General features: G+C 46.4%; 1 protein-coding gene across 5 annotated transcripts in view; it reads left to right on the forward strand.

The window, feature by feature from the left end:
* Positions 1-19,990, forward strand: part of LOC118924685 (retinoblastoma-binding protein 5) — a 98,344-nt gene that overhangs the window by 36,205 nt on the left and 42,149 nt on the right. For 4 of the 5 annotated variants that reach the window (XR_008999442.1, XM_057508067.1, XM_057508068.1 and 1 more), the window contains one exon: positions 3,283-3,417. Coding sequence is in view for 4 of the 5 variants with exons in the window: in XM_057508067.1 (XP_057364050.1) it covers positions 3,283-3,417 (135 nt within the window). In the remaining variant the exon portion in view is untranslated. Of the gene's footprint in view, positions 1-3,282; positions 3,418-3,847; positions 8,206-19,990 lie in introns of those variants that run through there. The other variant, XM_036909710.2, reaches the window with a different exon arrangement.

A 19,990-nucleotide genomic window follows, 5' to 3' on the forward strand; every position in this document is an offset into this window, starting at 1 on the left:
AGATTGAAGTGTGTGACAGTTTTGTGGTAAAGGTGTGATTTGGGGTAGAACTGAGCCCGATTGGAAAAATCAGTAAGTGGGGAGGGAACTCATATTCACTATATACATTCTTTTTTATTTTTTAATTTTATTTATTTGTTTATTTTGGTATCATTAATTTACAATTACGTGAGTGACATTATGTTTACTAGACTCCCCCCATCATCAAGTCCCCACCACATACCCCATTACAGTCACTGTCCATCAGTGTAGTAAGATGCTGTAGAATCACTACTTGTCTTCTCTGTGTTGTACTGCCTTCCCCGGGTCCTCCCCCCCACCTACATTATTTGTGCCAATTGTAATGCCCCTTTTCCCTCCTTGTCCCTCTCTTCCCACCCATCCTCCCCAGTCCCTTTCCCTTTGGTAACTGTTAGTCCATTCGTGATTCTGCTGCTGTTTTGTTCCTTCAGTTTTTTCTTTGTTCTTATACTCCACAGATGAGTGAAATCATCTGATACTTGTCTTTCTCTGCCTGGTTTATTTCACTGAGCATAATACCCTCCAGCTCCATCCATGTTGTTGCAAATGGTAGGATTTGTTTTCTTCTTAGGGCTGAATAGTATTCCATTGTGTATATGTACCACCTCTTCTTATCCATTCATCTACTGATGGACACTTAGGTTGCTTCCATGTCTTGGCTGTTGTAAATAGTGCTGCAATAAACATAGGGGAGCATCTGTCTTTTTCAAATTAGGCTGCTGCATTCTTAGGATAAATTCCTAGGAGTGGAATTCCTGGGTCAAATGGTATTTCTATTTTTAGTTTTTTGAGGAACCTCCATACTGCTTTCAATGGTTGAACTAATTTACATTCCCACCAGCAGTGTAGGAGGGTTCCCCTTTCTCCACATCCTCACCAACATTTGTTGTTCTTTGTCTTTTGGATGGTGGCCATTCTTACTGGTGTGAGGTGATATCTCATTGTATTGTGGTTTTAATTTGCATTTCTCTGATGATTAGTGATGTGGAGCATCTTTTCATGTGCCTGTTGGCCATCTGAATTTCTTCTTTGGAGAAGTGTCTGTTCAGATCCTCTGCCCATTTTTTAATTGTATTATTTGCTTTTTGTTTGTTGCGGTGCGTGAGCTCTTTATATATTTTGGATGTCAGCCCTTTATCAGATAATGTCATTTATGAATATATTCTCCCATACTGTAGGATGTCTTTTCTATTGATGATATCTTTTGCTGTATGGAAGCTTTTCAGCTTGGTGTAGTCCCACTTGTTCATCTTTGCTTTTGTTTCCCTTGCCCAGGGGGATATGTTCATGAAGAAGTTGCTCATGTTTATGTCCAAGAGATTTTTGCCTATGTTTTTTTCTAAAAGTTTTATGGTTTCATGACTTACATTCAGGTCTTTGATACATTTTGAATTTAATTTTGAGTATGGGGTTAGACAGTGATCCAGTTTCATTCTCTTACATGTAGCTGTCCAGTTTTGCCAACACCAGCTGTTGAAGAGGCTGTCATTTCCCCATTGTATGTCCATAGCTCCTTTATCGTATATTAATTGACTGTATATGTTTGGGTTAATATCTGGACTCTCTATTCTGTTCCACTGGTCTGTGGGTCTGTTCTTGTGCCAGTACTAAATTGTCTTGATTACTGTGGCTTTGTAGTAGAGCTTGAAGTTGGGAAGCGAGATTCCTCCTGCTTTATTCTTCCTTGTCAGGATTGCTTTGGCTATTTGGGGTCTTTTGTGGTTCCATATGAATTTTAGAACTATTTGTTCCAGTTCATTGGAGAATGCTGTCAGTATTTTGATAGGGATTGCATTGAATCTGTAGATTGCTTTAGGCAGGATGGCCATTTTGACAATATTAATTCTTCCTAGCCAAGAGCATGGGATGAATTTCCATTTACTACATACATTTCTTTGAGCTTTGCAGTAAATGTGTTTTCATATATTCTTTTCCATTTAATCCTCACAATTCTGTGGTGATGTTGAGGCATTTGGATAAAGTTAAGCTGACACCAGACTAATGAAGAACCTGACTCCGAAACACTGAGCTAGCAGTAATGGGGGCTGGGATTGGACTCCAGCTCTTGCTGTCTCTAGAGCTAACCATGTGTCTCTATGAAAGAGAGAAAATTCTGGACTCTGGGAAAAGGGAAATAAGAGGTAAATTGCAGAACAGAAATAACATGATATGAAAGAATCCTTTTCGAGAAGAAGAGCAAACAAAGTTGCAGAGAAAATACATTGAGGCTGAAACTCCTACAGAGGAGTGAAGACCTGAACCAAGCTTGTGAGCAGGTGAGGGCTGAGCCGTGTTTATGGGAGGTCAGCTGAGCATCGGTAGGGAGAGGAGATTCGAGTGGCAGGAACCGAGGTAAGCAGACTGGGGGCGGTTGTCCCCAGGATTAGGTTGATAGTAGTGCTGAAACAAAACAGTGTAACAGACATGAGATTGATTCTGAGGAAGAATGGGCAGGATTTTGTGACTAACTCGGTATGGACGATGGACAGGAATGAGTGATAACTCCAGGGTTTTGAACCTGCGGGACTGAGGGCTGGGATCTCTGAGGGGAATTGGAAGGTAATCAGGGCCACACGTTCGTATTTGTAGTTAAGATTAGCAGTGTATTTGGACTTCTGTCATTACCTGCACGTGCATGTCTTCCTCTGCCTTTCGCTGAGCTGCGCACACAAGGATCACCAGAGCTGGGCAGCCAGTGCCCACGTCAGAACCAAATGCACCATTACCATTTTTCTTTCTCTAGATTTACTTTTTTTTTTTTCAAAATTTCTGTTCCCACTGCTGCTGTTTTATTTTGGCTATTTCTAATTAAAATTCCTTTGATTATTTCTTTTGCTGTCAGAACAATCTTTCTGAAATATTTGCTTCATTTATCTCTTGCTGCAAAATATAAATGACTTCCTGCTGCCCAGAGAATCCAGTCTTTTCTGTCTGACTTCAAAAATCTTTACCTTCTGGTTCCAACCTACCCACCCACCTGTATGTATCTCCCAACTTACGAACTTTCAGGATTAATCTTTTCAACTGCTCCATTAAAATAAAAGGCCTATTTTCCTTCTCTTGTCAGGTTCTAGTCTTGGCCTTCTTAATATTTGACCTCATGGTGCCATAAAATGTGTCCTGCTTCTCAGGGTTGTTACAAGAGAATAAACGCTAAAAGCTTTAGGGAAAAAAAAGTGTAAAGACCTCTGCAGATGCAAGTTAGTGGTGACGTGCTGATTTCTCTCCCTGGCTCACTCCTTGTCCTCCTTCTTGTTGTAGGGAAATATGATAATTCCGTGGATGTCTACGCTTTTGGCATTCTTTTCTGGTATATCTGCTCAGGCTCCATCAAGCTCCCTGAGGCGTTTGAGAGGTGTGCCAGTAAAGACCACCTCTGGAACAACGTGCGAAGAGGTGAGAACCACAAGACCTACTTTGTCCTCAGTTCCCTGTAGAGAGCAGGTTGACACCAGGCACTGAGGCAGGGCCTCCTGTCCCCCTGCCCGGCCAGTCCACAGTGGGATCACATAGACATTTAAACTGCCACAGAATCCAGAAAAGACATAGAAGTCAAACCTTGGCTTCTAGGCAGCATTGTAAGGACATGTCTCCAAAGGGCTTTTTCCTTCTAACTTTCCAATTCTTCGACTTCCTATGCATGTTCCAGCTTTTCATCAGCATTGCTGTTTGGTTCTAAGCTAGATGTTTACAGTTGCAGCCAAAGCCCATTGCCTTCCTCAGCATCCTGAGCCCCACCTGGCGACGAGCCTGGGAGCTGGGCCTGCCTCTGTGCTGCACTGGTGCCTCTCGCCCTCGTGGTCTTATTTCCATCACTCTCCTCTAGGAGCCCGCCCAGAACGTCTTCCTGTGTTTGATGAGGAGTGTTGGCAGTTGATGGAAGCCTGTTGGGATGGTGACCCCTCTCAGAGACCTCTTTTGGGCATCGTCCAGCCCATGCTGCAGGGCATCATGGACCGGTTGTGCAAGTCAAATTGTGAGAGGCCGAGCAGAGGACTAGATGATTCTACGTGAAAGCAAAGACCTTTCTCTTTCACTCTCTATTTCTTTCCTTCCCCTCACCTTTGGCCATGGGAAGAGTTTGACGTGTATTTGTTACAGAGAGCTCCCGAGGGAACTGATGCTTGCTGGGCAACTTGAGACCCTCCCAGGCAGAAGGGACTCCTGGAGAGTGAAGAGCTGGCTGTTGGCATATTCAGCAGTTAGCTCACCAATGCTCTGAGCTATTCCTTTAGCAAAAGATTGTCCAGGACATGTGTGAGAGCTGAAGAATGCAGTGTTCTGGCCTCAGAACCGAAAAGGAAGCAAATTTTACCATTGTGTGTTCACTATACATTTCGGAGACAGGGGGGACACTGCAGTGGTAAAAGTATGAAAAACCATAATTTTCATAATTTTGCTCTAGTAGAACTAGTTTTGTTTTATCCAGTTGTCAGGACCCTTAGAACATTTGAGATGACTTCTGGGTTTGTGAGAACATAGGCACAAGTGCACAACTAGTGAACATCTGGGTCCTGCTATCTGCAGCCAGAGATGCTAGGCTGCAGCAGCCAGAGGCCCCAGGAAAGTAGAAACAAAGTTATCTGATCCTTACAGCACCAGTGTGTTCCTTTTCTAGGCCCATGTAGCCTTGATTTCTGGGGGAGAGGCTCACAGGTATATCACCAAAAGGCCACAGGAAAAAGAGAAGCGTGTGTGTGTGTTTGTATGTGAGTGTGTGTGTGTCTGTGCGTATATGCTCTTGGCTTTCGAGTTACTGCTCACCACCTCAGAACGGAATCTCTTATACCCTTGAGTCTTGATTTTTATTCTTTTTTGTTTTCTTTTTAGTCTCAAGATGTGGGAGGCCCAGCTAACACAGTACTTAGGGGTGAGTGTCTGAGTAGAGCTGACCCAGCGTGAACTGTCTGGTGAGACCGCAGAAGCACGCAGGGATCTGGAGGCCTCGAGCCTCCACACAAACACACAAACCTTCCGGAAGGATACTAGCTTGTTTTTAAAACTTAAAAAAACCAGAAACTCTTCTTTTTGTGTTTGAACCTAACACACTGATGTTTTTAAACTTGATTAATGAGCTTTTTAACTAGGTTTCTTCTGCAACTTGTCCCTTCTTTTTACCCTGAAGAAAAGAGGCAGGTGAACAAGAAGAGCACCCTCTGTAGTTCTGTGTGCTTCTCGCACCTGGGCATTCGGGTCCGGGCGGGTGCCCTGCCCTTGCAGTTGGGAGGTGGGCTGAGGGTCTTTTGGAGAGTTTGTCATGAAGTGTACACAAGAGATTCTGATTCTGGGCAGAGGAAGGAGGAGAACGGTGAAACACTGGTGCATCTCAGATCTTGGCTTCAGGCCTCCCTTAACCAAAAACGTCTGTTAGATTTAGAAAAACAGGTGACAGAACAGACAGTGGAGGCGAGTAACCTCCGTCCATCTGCGTGGTCCCCAGTCCTGTGGTCTGTCTGTCCCCTGTGCCTAGCCCCAAACTCTGTAAAGCAGGTCCCTGGGTGGGTGTGTCAGATGATGGGCGGAATTGTGCTGGAATTTTCTAGGGTTGTTTGTGACAGAATGACCACCTCTTGAATGGAACCGATGGTATAAATGGAGTGAGTCTGCAAGAAATTTTTGATACAACTTTTAAAGTTCAGCTTTAACCCTGGCTTTCCTGGGCTCTGTTATGACAGGTTTGAGCGAAGTCGCCCCCTGAGCCCTGGTAGCCCTTCAGAAATTTCACATAGTGCTAGAAACATTTTTATTTGCAAGTGATAGAGGGACCGACCCAGGCTCGTTGGGCTCTGCAGGCTGCAGCTGTGTTGGTGCAGTGCTCAGCATATCTTTTAGAATGTTTAACCCTTGCTCAGTGCTATTCTGGTCAGTATTAACTCATGCCCTTCTGGGGACTGGTTCAAAAGGGAGAGGTGAGTAGTACCTACTTGCCAAAAAGTCAGTACTGGTCTGTTCCGTATGAAATGGCAAGGGCTTAAATAGCTCCTTTTGCCAGACTGTCTTCTTTTAACTCCGTATGTAATCAGGACTGTCTGGCTCCCACTGGGGAGACCACATACCTAACATTCCTTGGAAGTCTTCGGTCATATGCCCATGTACACATGGGAGTTTAGTTTTTTCTGCACCATGAGTCCCTGTTCAGCTTATCCCCTGTGGCTTAGTCTGTTCTCAGACACCAGTTTTCTAGCAGAATTCCCCACATGTTTTGCTGGAGTGAGGAGGCAGGGAGGGACTACTGTTAAGTAAGGAGGGGAGTAACTGTGTTACAGTTCACTAAAAAGAAGGACTGCAGGAAAAGGTACAGGACATTCCTAAAAGTCTCTGGGCCAGCCGGAGTCCACACAGAGGTTCTCGGAGGTATCATTTGAACACTCAGCAGGCTGAGTGCAGGAATACATGTGTGTAATGTGTGTACTTAACTTTTGTTTTATAACATTGTCAGCTAATTTTGGATTCTTTGTGCCTTAGCACCATTATTATTAAACTGATGGAATGCCATGAAATGTACTGTATTGTATGCTCTTTGGGATGACACTAGCTATTCAAAGAAGTCCAGTGGCCCTTAAGCCCTAGGACTCAGCAAGACCAAAGTTCTCTCACCTCTTAGCCTCGGTTGTATTCGCTTCCAAGTGGTGAATGAGATTGTGTCTGGGGAAGGAAGAAGGATGCAGTGAAAGAAGTACCCTCACTGTGTTCTGTCCTTCAAATCAAGTTAATTAGGACAGTTTACCCCATCCCCAAAATGACCACCTGGCCATTTTTAATAGGCTGAAAGTCTGGTCACTTATGTTGCTTCAGAACTGAGTGAGGGACCTTCCTGCAGAGCAATCAGAAGACATGGTGGGGCCCCAGAGCAGCTGACCCTGTGCCTAGGGGGCTGGCAGCAAGCGCAGTCTGGCGTCACTGAGGAGTGCTCGTTTAGGTCAGGTTCCACAGGCGTGCCCTAGGCTCCTGATCCTCCACAGACAGGATCTCGCTGAGTAAGCCTTTCCCGTCTCTGGGAGGGAGGTCTGTGCTGGCTCTTCCCGACCAAAGACAGTTACTTGTGACTCTATCAGTTTCAAGGCAACAGAGCCTAGCAGCAGCTTCTCCTGCCTTTTAACACTAAAATTCAAGGAAACACTGAAGGAAAGGATGCGTTACTGCCGTGGACAGAAGTAGGGCAATGATAGAACTCTCGCTCGTGTCTGGCAGCTCTCCGGTGCGTGTTTTTTTCTTTTTTTTGCGTGTTTGCTGGAGCTGTCAGAGGGGTTGGAGGTTCCTTCCTGATGGGGTGGGGGGTTCCGTTCTGGCAGGCAGGGCTGCAGAGGGGTAATAACCTCACTGACCGTCACTTTATTTTCGGGCTCATTGTTTAGCACTGAGAAGCCCAAGGGATTGGCGACTACAGTGGCCCTTTGGGAGTAGAGACCCCGCTAGCCTTGCTTTGGGGAGAAGCATGCTCGGTGCCCTGTCTGCCGAATCTGGGAGATGCCGCATTAGGGCGGGATGAATGGCCTTCAGGTCCACCACCAAAGGGTAGGCACTTTCTTTGAGGTTTCAAAGCTTAATTTTTGGTTTTGCTGAACCAAACAGCCCACTTTTCCTTTAAAAAGAAAAAAGAGTTTTTCCTTCTAAGTCTGGGTTTGGATGTTGTCAAAGCGGGTGAGGAGGGAGTGACACTGAGAAACTCGACGGCTCCCTTGGAGGTTTCGAGTAGCACTACTGCCCTTAGGAGGGCTTCGTTTTTATCTTCATCTGCTTCGTTAACATCCAGTCCAGTTGAGATGATTAGAGACTGTGTGGACACCTGGCATTGGGAAGCCCCCGGAGGGTTGAGAAGAAAATTGGTTGGACAGCTAGTTGTCTTTGTCTTTGTGTCATGTTCTTGTTTGTTTTAAAGGACTAATGTTTATTACAGTGTTAAATGTGTAACATACTAAGTGTATAGAATAAAAGTGCAATAACCAGAGAAAATTACTTTGGCACCAGCTCCAGGCCGTACATACTCCCTTGAGCTGCCTGTTTCTTTCCATAATAACGTTAACAGTGGGAGCATGTTCATTGTATTTTTATGAGACCCAACTATGGGTTCAATCTCCATTTCATGTAATTTTGAATGGTTGGGTTTGGTTTTATAGAATCTGTGTACTTGTTGGGATGCATAAATACCATATGTGCTGTATAATAAAGATCCCATTAACGTTTTAGGTTTGCATCTGTTCTATTTTTTGTTTTTCCTCACCGTCCCTGTGCCTTTGTGATCCCACTGGGACCCCTGCAGTCAGATGGTTTCAGTTTGCCTTAGAGATGGTTGGAACGCCTTACTCCTCTAGCTCGCTTTCTCCAGGTGCTTGACAGAGGGTGGGGCAAGGGGCTGGGGGGTACGGGCGGCCAGAAGAGGGGGGGGAGGTGAGAGCACTTCATTTTTCAGAGCCATTCCTGGTGTCACACACACCCTTTTCTCCAGCTTGTTATTACCATAAAGCAACGGCAGTTCACACACAAGCGTAGTAGCTACTCTCTACACCGTGAGGGAACCTGGGGACAGAATCCATGTACTGGTGTATCTGCATGTGGAATATCTGAGTTTTCTGTGTAGGCTTACCCCGCTGTTCGGGTTTGCTTGCTGGCAGGCCCTGACAGATGCCATCCTAGGCCACCATCAGCTGAGGAACGCTTTCTGCAGTCACCAGGGAATGTCAGCACCAGCATGCCCACAGGGTGTGTTTGTTTTATTTTGGTTTGGTTTCGGTTACCAGGTCCTGCTCGCGTGTCTGCGTCACTTTTTGCTGTAACCCCTCTGTTACTTGCCTACAGCACAAGTTTGGTCAGTAGATGGCAGCACACCTAAGCAATCGGTGTGTTTGCGATTTGAGTCTGAAAGGAAAGGCTAAGGTTGGATCTCAGTGGTTCTCAGCTTATCCTGACACAGTCAGTTAATGCAGATAAGCCTCTCACACTGGTGAAGCTCTCCAGTCCCTCCAGCCACCCTTCACAGCTACGTTAGCCCATCTTACATGCATCGACCCTATATTATCTTTGTACAAAGTTCAATATGACTGAGCTCCCTTACCGTCGTCTCTTACCATTATTACTTGGAAGGGGATAACTTGTATACACATTTTTAGTTTGGGCATGCTTTCCGAGAGCATTCCCTCAGCAGGTCTGTCGTGTGAGTCGGGCAACTAGGGTGGCCTTCCTGGTCCTGTGTTTGGGTGGGGCTCAGCGGGGGAGGCAACCAAGTATCTGAACATTACTAAATTCAACTTTGAGATGTCTACGCTTAGCAGGACCCCGGAGCCCACGAAGCAGTCACTGAGTAAGCCTCTCCCCAGTGAGGTTTCATCAGTGGCCATGTCCCGGTGACCTCCTCCAGGGGTGGCCTGGTCCTTAGCACATTCTCAAGCTCGCATTTCAAATCTGAAAAAACAGACTAGTTTACAAAACTGGCTGTCTACCTGAGGGAAAAAAACTCAAATCACACCCCTCAAAAAAGGTATACTAAAGGGCTAAGTAAAAAACTAAAAGCTAAAAGAACTAGATAATGGCAGACACTGAGTATTTACTGTATGGTAGACACTCTTCTAAATGCTTTACATACATTAACTCACTCAATTTTCACCACACCCCAGTTTATTGACAAGAAAATGAAGACAGAGAAATTAAGTACCTAGGGTCACGCACCCAATAAATGCCAGAGCTGAGATTTGAACCTAAGAAGTCCAGCTTCAGAACCTCTGCTTCCACGACTAACCAATACACTGCTGCCTCTGGGGAAAAACGTGTGTTCATTTATAGTTTGTGGGCAGGGAGAACTTTCTCGAGTGTGTGATCAGGAACACAGAAGCCATAAAGAAAAAAATGATAAAGAGCGACTATACAGCCGAGGACATCACAAAGTTAAGACAAATCACTAATTTGGTGAGAATAATTGTAATATATAACTGATAAAAGGTTCATATTCCTGATATGTGAAGAAATCAATAAGAAAAAAAAATCTAAACGCAGACTGGCTATTAAATATTTGAAAAAGATGTTCATTCATCCTCACTGGTGATCAGGGAAATACATGTGAAAACTAAAAATAATTTCCATGTATCAAATTACTAAAAACAAATAGTAAAACCTACTCATCAGTGGGGGTGAGAACACTCCCTGTGTTGCCGGGCAGCGGGTACAGTGGCAAAGGGTATTGGCAGACCTACTATAAAAGTTTTACACTTATACAGTTGACCCTTGAATAATAAGGGTTTGAACCAGGGAGGTCCACTCATGTAGATTTTTTTCAGTAGATATATTGGAAAAGTGTTTGGGGATTTTCACAATTTGAAAAAACTCACAGGCAAACTATAGCCTAGAAATATTGAAAAAGATGTCATGAATGCATAAAATACATGTAGATACTCACAGCCGTTGTGTCACTTGCTACCATAAAACCCAGGAGTAGGCTATTTTTTTTTATTGGAGTATAGTTGATATACAATGTTATATTGAGTTCAAGTATACAAAGCAGTGGTTCAACAGTTATACACATTATTAAACCCTCACCCCCGCTAGTGCTGTTACTATCATTCAACACAGGAAGATGTTACAGAACCATTGGCTATATTCTGCATGCTGCACTTCCATCCCAGTGACCAGCTTGTATTATGATTGAGATTTTTGTGCCCCTTTCTCCCCCTCACCTTCCTCACCCACCATCCCAAACTCCTCCCCAATGGTAACCACCAGTCATTTCTCAGTGTCTGTGAGTCTGCTGCTATTTTGGTCACTTTGTTTTGTTTTTAGATTCTACAAGTAAATGAAATCATGTGGTGTCTATCTTTCTCTACCTGCCTTATTTCACTGAGCATAATACCTTCTAGGTCCATCCGTGTTGTTGCAAATGATAGGATTTCTTTCTTTTTCATGGCTGAATAATATCCCATTGTGTATATGTAACCCATCTTCTTTATTCATCTGTTGATGGACACTGTTTTTTCCTCCATATCTTGGCTATTGCAAATAGTGTAGCAATATACATAGGGGTGCATACATCTTTTCGAATCAGGGATTTCGTTTTCTTTGGGTAAATTCCTAGAACTGGAATAATTCCTGGGTCATGTGGTATTTCTGTTTTTAGTTTTCTGAGGAACCTCTGTACTGCTTTCCCTAGTGGCTGCACTAATTTACATGCCCACCAGGAGTGTAGGTGGGCTTCCTTTCCTCCACATCCTTGCCAACACTTGTTATTTCTTGTCTTTTGGATAGTGACTGTTCTAATTGTGTGTGAGGTGATATTTCATTGTAGTTTTGACTTGCGTTTCCCTGATCAGTAATGTAGAGCACTTCTCATGTGCCTGTTGGCCATCTGTGTTTCTTCTTTGGAGAAATGTCAGTTCAAGTCCTTTGCCCATATTTTAATTATGTTATTTGTTTTTACAGGTGTTGAGTCATATGAGCTTTTTATATATTTTGGATTTTAACCTCTTATCGGATGAGTAATTTACAAACATTCTCCCATACTGTAGGCTGCCTTTTTGTTCTGCTGATGGTATCCTTTGCTGTACAGAAGCTTTTTAGTTTGATGTAGTCCCACTTGTTCATTTTTTATTTTGTTTCTCTTGCCCAGGGAGATGTGTCCAGAAAAAAACTGCTCATGCCTATGTTCAAGAGATTTTTGCCTGTATTTTCTTCTAAGAGTTTTATGGTTTCATGTCTTACATTTAGGTCTTTGGTCCACTTTGAATTTGCTTTTGTGTCTGGGGTTAGACAGTAATCCAGTTTCACTCTCTTGCATGTAGCTGTCCATCTTTCCCAACACCAGTTATTGAAGAGGCTGTCTTTTTCCCATTGTATAGCAGTAGGCTAATTTTGGGGAGTCCAGAGTGATACACAGGCTTTTGACTGTGCAGAGGTCTGTGCCTTTTGCCCTGTGTTTTTAAGGGTCAATTGTATATCTTTTGCTCCAGAAATGATTTCTAGGCAGCCCTACCTAGAGAAATATTTGCACAGATGTGCAAAGCTATGTAAGTATAAGGGTGTTTATTGCATCATTATTTGTATTACCAAAACGTTGGAGACCATGTCAATGTCTGACCCTGGGGGAAGCCATTTGTGGCTTTCAATTGTCAGCTGTTGGCTGCAGGGCCTGGACTTTTTGAGCCTGTGTTCAGCAGAGCTGTGTATGCTGTCCCTGGTATGTGGCCCTAACAGATGCTTCTGAGAAATGCAGAAGGTCTTACAAGTCATAGGCCTGTCCCTTCAGCCAAGCCACTGGAAGAGGACAAAGACTTTCATGTCAGAATTTGGATAAAGAAAAAGCTGGGGCTGAGGCAAGGTGGCTGCTGTCCCTGGTGCTGGATCCCTTGGGGAAGGGGGCTGGGGAGAGGTGAACCTGCAGCCCCTGGCTGCCCTTCCTTCCCCCACTTTTAGGCCTGTATCATGCCCAGACTTGTATGGCTTGACCGTGGAACAAGCCACTGTGTCCTTTGTAAAGGGGACCCTGATCCTCCTGATCAAGTACTAGGTGGGGGAAGGAGAGTGACAGAGGCACTGCTGTGAGTAAGTGACGAGTGTGAGCGGGCACACCCTCTGCCCCTTCCCTAGACTGAACCTTGTTGGGTAAAAGGCTGACTGCTAACACTGGGAGGAGGAGAGCATGGTGACGGAGCACAGGCACTGCAAGCGGGCAGGGACACGGGGAGGGGAATGTGTGGGTCGGGTGGGGAGATGAAGAGGCCAGTTCTCAGGAGGCGCAGTGGCCCACGATGGGAGGTGTTCTGAGAGATGCGCAACCGTGTCCTACCCCACCCTCGCCATATATGCCAGAGAACCTGAGCAAGAGAGCTGCACTTGGCCTCCTGGACCAGGCCAAGGGGCGCGTGTGTCCCAACCTCAAGGATCTTCCTTGCCAGGAAGTGGGCAGTTCCCGGTGAGGAGCCCCCTGCTACCCACCACATTCTAGAATTGGGAGGATATTCCCACCATACTGGGGTGAAACTGACTGAGCCAGAAGAGGGCTAGTGTTTGCTACAGGGCTTGGGGCATAGTGGAGGAAACTGCAGCCCTTACCAGTCTAGTTTCTAGGAGGAGCATAGGCATTGGTGCCAGACCATGTGTCTTGGGCAAGTCATTTCCCTTCTTTAAGCCTCAGCACCTCATCTGAAAATAGTGATGTCAGTGGCTACCTTTTGCAGAGTTATTGTGATAACTGGGGATATAATATGTTAAGTCCACGTGTGTGTGTGTGTGTGTGTGTGTAGGGAATATATTTACAGAAAGAAGAGAAAAAGTGAGATTAAGCAAGAAAAAATATTCAGTGACACTTGTTAAAGACGCTAAGGCAGACTCTATTCTGGGCCATTGTGATAGGTATAGGGGCTGCTGCTGTGGGATTTTACAGTGGGGGAAAGAGATTGGGTCAACTCCGAACACCGCATGGACAGGTGGGGATTTATAGCCATGGAACTGAGTGGGATCAGTGGATGGAAAATACTAAGGAAACGGGGGCAGGAGGTGGAGACTTGGGGGAGGGATTCTGGCTAAACCAACCTAACAGGATTCTTGCTGAAGACAGGCACGATCAGACATCACCTGGTGGGCAGTGGAAGATGAGGAACTGGGTCAGTTATCAAGGGTGAGGGGTTCGATTAAACTGACTTAGCAGGGTTCCTGCTAAAACGAGATTTTACAAGTAAGTGCACAGATGTGCCTTGGAGAAGCTTCGGGAGCCTGACTAATGTTTGGGCAAGCAAAGACGCTTTGTTGGGCTCCATTCGGGTGGGTTTGTGGACTGTATCCGTTGAGGGATGGCAGGCTCTGTGGGCTGGGGCCGCCACTGAGTTCTTGAGGCTGAAGAGAAGAAAAGGAGCCTTCACCTCAGTTCCTGTCCCCCTGCCCTCCCCACCCCATCTGACGTCAGCTTCATAGAGAACATGGACATCAGTGGAAAGGGTGAGGCAGGGCTGGAGGAAGCCAGGAGGGCAATACCAGAGGAGGGAGGAGGGGCACAGAGCAGCACCCGGAGGCAGGGGCGTGAAAAGGCCACCATCTCCTGCCCCATCAGTCCCTCCAGGGGAGCGCCTGCAGCTAGTCTTCCCCCTTCAAGCTAACTGAAAGGCAACTGGCTCTGCGGAAACAGCTGGAAAAGGCCTGAGGCGAAAATAGCCACAGCAGCTTAAAGACCATGGTGAGAAGGGGAGGGCGAGTCTCAAAGCTGAACACGGCCCTGAACTTCGGGTGGGCAGTGAGCTGGAAGCACACGTCTGTGGTGCCTTTCAGTATTTGTGCCCACGGGCTCATTTGTAATTTGGATTCTTTTTCATTTATCTTATTTCTGCATGTGTTGTGGCTTTTTTTGTTTAACATCATCTTATTAACAGATTCCCAGGTTTCTACAGCATCTTCACAGTTGAAGTTTCCATGTGACCTTTCCTCCCTTCTCTCCTTCCTTCCTTCCATCTTTTCTCCCATCTTAGTGAGTCACTGTGACACTCCAGGCCCTGTTCTTGATGCTGGGCATACACTGGAGAATAAGAAAGTCTTTCTTGGAACTTAGTGTCTAGTGGTAGTTGATATAAAATAACATATAAACTCATAAAAGAGTAAGTTAATTCCAGAAAGAGGTAAGTGCACACAAGACAATAAAACAAGGTGGAGGATGAGAAACCAAGAGGTGCCGTATGGAAAGGAAATGGCTCTCTGAGGAAGTCACATTCGAGTTGAAAAATGAATAAAATCTTAAAAGCTGTCCAAAATTGGAGGGCTAAAGAGATGGCAAGGGAGACTGAATGTTCTAGGCAGTACTAGCAACAAAAGCCCTAAATGGGAACAAACTAGGCATATTTATAAAGTGAGAAAGTCAAGTCAGCTGAAGCTCAGAAAGCAAAGCAGAGGGTGGGTTAAGGGTGAGGTAGGAGAGGAAGAGAGGCTCAGTTTATTATGGGCTGTGACGGCCAGGGTAAGGATTTTAGATTTTATTCTAAGTGCAGTAAAAGTGCAGTAAAAAACCACTGGAGCAGAGGAATAGTACGTCTAATTTATGTTTACAAGGTTGCTGCCTGCTGGGTGGAGATGGGCCACTCAGGAGACAGAAAAGAACCGGAGAGATGTGCTGACAGACAGTGGTGAGACTAGCAGACGGGGCAGAGTAGATGGATTCGCGGTACATTCTGGAGATTGAGCTGACAGGGTTTTCTTTTAGTTTGGATGTGGGGGTGCTGGGGAAGGAACATTAAGGGTGGCTCTTGAGTTTTGGCTTGGGCAGTTGGATCCCATACTGAGATGAGAGAGCCTGGAAAGGAGCAGTAGACTCTGACATGAGCTCAAGACTCGCAGTTTCTAATCTGGCACATAAGGACCTGGAAGTCACCTCTAAGCCCTAACAACAGGTGAAACACCGAACAGACTGAAAAATCAAGAGAGCCATCGGAGAAGTGAAGTCGTAGCGCAAACCACTGTCCCCAGAATTGGAGCGACAGACGGGCCAATACAGGGAATCACGACTTACCAGAGCAGAAAGCCCTGTGGGAACTAGTGCCAAGGTAGGAAAACCTGAGCTGTGCCTGACTAGAGGCTCAGGATGGACAAGGATGAGACTTAAAGTCTCCAAGGGGGACCAGTCATGGTGGGGGGAGGGGTCACTACACTTTGGTGAGTTTCGCCTCCAGAAGCCAGACCAGTTGGCAGTGAATATGGGAGAAAAACTCCCAAGTGTTTCCATCAGGGGGAGGGAAATAGGAACCACTTTGAAATATGCCAAGCATTCTGTCCTTAACAAAGCTTGCCCTCAAAAAAATTATTTTACCAGAGCCAGAACTATTGGTTTTTTTCAGAGCGCAACCAGCCTGGGGAAGGGAACTAACCAACTCCAGCCCACTTCTGCTTTCCATGTGGGAGAAGGGAAATATCCAACCTGAGCCTGCTCTAGACATCCTGCCTGTCTCACGTAAGGAGTGTGCATGTGTGTGTGTGTGCGCGTGTGTCACTGTGAAGCAGTTGTGAAGCTCACAGTCCAGAGGCACAGGCTCCCTAAAACACTGAGACCTAATCACAGGACAATTAGGTGCTTCCCCTCCCAAAACACTTCACCACCACATGAGTACAGGCCTTTTTACCGCAATTCCTCTTACCTAGTACAGCATGGCCACCACTAGGAAAGGTTACAAGGGTCAGCTATACTTCAATTAAACAGAAAAAAATACAAGGCATACTGAAAGGTAAAAAACTCAGTTTGAAGAGCCAGAGCAACTATCAGAACAAGCCTCAATGTGGCAGGGATATTGGAATTATCAGCCACAGAATTTGAAATAATTATGATTAATATGCTAGGGGCTCTAAAGGATAAAGTAGACAGCAAGAACTGTGGGCAATGTAAGCAGAGAGATGGAAATTCTAAGGAATCAAAGATCAAAAACACCAAAGAAAAGAAGAATGTCTTTGATGGACTCATTAGGAGACTGGACCCAGCTGAGAGAAGAATTTGAGCCAGAGGGTATGTCAATAGTTCTAAAACTGAAAAGCCAAGAGACTGAAAAAAAAAAAATCCAGAAGAGAATATCCAAGAACTGTTGGACATCTACAAAAGGTATAATATACAGGTAATGGGAATACCAGAAAGAGAAGAAAAAGAGGAAGGAAAAGAAGAAATATTTGAAGCAATAATGCCTAAGAATTTCCCCAATTTAATGTCAGACACCAAATCACAGAACCAGGAAACTCAGAGAACATTGAGCAGGATTGAAAGGAAGGGAGCGACACACAGCAGCAATTCACCAGAGAATTCCGCTTTATTAGGGAAAGGTGCTGGGTTATATAGGAAGGGGCATGGGGGTGATTGTGGTGTTACTTCTACGGGGCTGGTGGCTATTGGCTAGGTGCTGGGATTAAGGGGGCGAGGGGTGATTGGGGTTCATGTGGCGCCGGCGGGAACGGAGGACCTGGAAGAGAAGCAGGAGGTTCGCCATCTTATGGGTGGGGGCCCTTCATTCCCTCCTTTCTCCTCTATGGGGTTGTGGACGTTGCTTTCTCTCTGACTGCTTCCTGCTGAACGGGGGAGGAGAAGGGAGTGAGGGCTTGAGGATTGGGGGGAAAGGGTTGATAGGACTCCCCACAGTAAGGACGAGTAGATGTGGGCTTCTTCAGGTTGGAAATCAGTGAAGGTTCCCTGTAACCAGAGGTCGAGGACTTGTTGATTCTAATGGTGCCAGGAGGATACGGGTGCCAGAAGCCAGGCGTCTGCGGCCATTGTTTCCAGGAACAGTTTCCAGCGGAGAGAGGGGTCCACCTCAGCGTGTGGTGAGGAGGTCACGTGAGGGTGAGGGATCTTCTGTGGCTAAAAGCTGGTAGTTTCTGAGTAAAAGCTGGTTGAAAGTTTGATTAGAGATTTTACCAACTTGGGATTTGATAAACTTTACTATACAAGGTAAGAAGAGACAGGCGAGAAGAATGATTATTATAGGGCCTGCAGTGGGCCAGAGCCAGGTGAGGAAGGGGTTTGTTAGTATTGAAGAGAATGGGTTGGAGGAGTAATACTGTGGGTACCGGGAGTTACCCATGTAGTGAATGGCGCAAGACCAGTAGGGACATCCCGGTAGGTGTCTGGCCATCGCCTGCATCAGGCTTGTTTTTGGCCATAGAGGAAGCAGAGGGAGGGAGAATAAAGGCAGCTGCTAGTGAGCACTTCGGGGGAGGGAGGAAAGTGGAGGCATAAAGGCTCGGAGCAGCCTTGCAGAGGGCAGTCTGCTGTGGCAATGAGGGCAGTAATTTTTGTTTGATGCTGTGTGTAAGTCTGTCTGACTTTGAATCGCCATACAAAGGAGGCTGGGGTGGCGGGGAAGACAATAAGAATGAGGAAAAAAAGCAAGAGAGAGCGAGGGAGCAGTAAAGGAGGAAAAAGTCATGATTTGGGTATGGATGGCAAAGGGGGTGAACGGGATTTTGGAGGAAAGAGGACAGTAAGGTCAGGAGTCTGGAGGGAGGGAGAGTCTGTAAACTTTTGTAGGTTAAGAGATCCTTTAGGTGATGTGGGGACAGAATGGTAAGGGGCGCCCCGAATGTCAGGTTATGAGCTTCCTTCTGCAAGAGCTGTCCAGCGGCTAATGCCCGTAGGCAGGGGGCCCATCCCCGAACTGTGGGGTCTAATTGCTTGGAAAGATAAGCCACTGGGGCAAAGGATGGGCCATAATATTGGCCTAGGACTCCTAGAGCTTGACCGGACCTCTCATGAATGTATAATGAGAAGGGCTTCGACAAATCAGGAAGACGGAGAGCTGGGGCTTCCACAAGGGCTCCACGGAGCTTAATGAAGGAGTGCCAGGGTGAGGAGGATAATGGTTCTTCAGGGGGGCCCTTGCTGAGGTCGTATAGGGGTCTTGCCAACAGGGAGAAGTTAGGGATCCACGCTCTAAAATACCCAGCCAGGCCTAGAAAGGAAAGGATTTCTGTCTTGGTTTTGGGAATGGGCAGGTCAGAGAGGAGCCGTTTTCTGTAAAAAGTCTTGGGAGGAGGGGTCCAGAGGGATAGGAAAAAAAATGCGTCCTTGAGATCTAGGACTGAGAAGTGGGAGGCCGAGGCAGGGATCTGCGATTAAAGGGTGTATGGATTTGGGACTAAGGGATGGATAGGGATGACGGCCATGTTGACGAGGCGAAGGTCTTGGACGAGGCGGAAAGATCCGTTGGTTTTTTTAACAGCTAATATGGGGGTATTAAACGGGGAGTGAGTGGGTCTGAGGTAATTTTTGTTTAAAAGATCTTGGATGATGGGTTGGAGGCCTATGAGGGCCGAAGTGGTTAGGGGGTATTGGGCCTGACAGATATACTGAGAGGGGTCATGTAATTTGATAGAGGCAGGAGGACATAGAGCCACAGAGGGGCTTGTAATATCCCAAACTTTGGGATTTACAGGGTGTATGAGGGCGGAACTGGAGCTTTCATTGGGTAGAGGGGGGTCGTCGGCTATGAGGGCCATCAGAAAGGGGGTACTGGGGGCTGTGGGAGTGGATATAGTTATGGAAACATGGAGGAGAGAAAGGATGTCCCGTCCTAGTAAGGGGATGGGACACTGGGGCATAACCAGGAAGGAGTGGGAGAAAGGTATGGGATTGTCCTGGATTGTGCATAAAGTGGGGGTGTTTAATGGGAAAATCTGTTTACCTCCTACCCCGACTATAGGAGTAATGGCAGGCGTGGTAGGGCCCCGGTATTCCCGCAAGACTGAGAAGGTGGCTCCTGTATCTACGAGGAAGGAGATGGGGTGACCCTCTACTATTAAAGTAACCCTGGGCTCCTGTTTGGTGATGGAAATGGTCGGGCGAGAAGCCCCTGGGCCCCGTCAATCTTCTGCCAGCCCCACTACCGCGGGCTTAGGATGGGGGTTGCTTGTCCAGCCTCCCCTTTGGGTGGCTGGGCAATCAGACCCCCAGTGACCCTTTTTGTGGCATCCGGGGCATGGGGTGGTAGGAGATCTGGGGGAGGGGCACGCCTTTGACCAATGTCCCTCTTTTCCGCACTTGAAACAAGCTCCTGGGGGGGGCTTGTTTGTAAAGGGGCCCCCAGGTTGTGGTTTTATCAGCTGGGCCAACATTTGGAAATTGGCCTGATCAGCCTTTTGTTTACGGCGTTCTTTCTCCTCATCCCGGTTATGGAAGACTTTAAAGGCCACTGTTAGGATCTCAGTCTGTGGGGTAGCGGGGCCTGTTCTAACTTTTTGAGTTTAGCTTTAATGTCGGGGTAGCTGTGAGCCAGGAAGTGTGTCATAAGGACGTGTCTCCCGTCAGGCGTTTCTGGGTCCAGGCTGGTAACTGTAATAGGGCTTGAGTGAGTCTGTCTAAGAACTCGGGGGGAGTCTCCTCCCTCCTTTGAATTATGTCTTGGAGCTTTTGAAAATTGACTACTTTACGAGCTGCCTTTTTCAGACCTGCTATTAAGCAGCAGGCAAAGGTATCTCGAGAGCGGAGACGCATGGCGGTGGGGGACTGAAGGGTTCTGGCTCAGTCTGTGGGGGAGAA

Source organism: Manis pentadactyla, chromosome 9, assembly GCF_030020395.1.
Source record: "Manis pentadactyla isolate mManPen7 chromosome 9, mManPen7.hap1, whole genome shotgun sequence".
Classification (NCBI taxonomy): Eukaryota; Metazoa; Chordata; class Mammalia; order Pholidota; family Manidae; genus Manis; species Manis pentadactyla.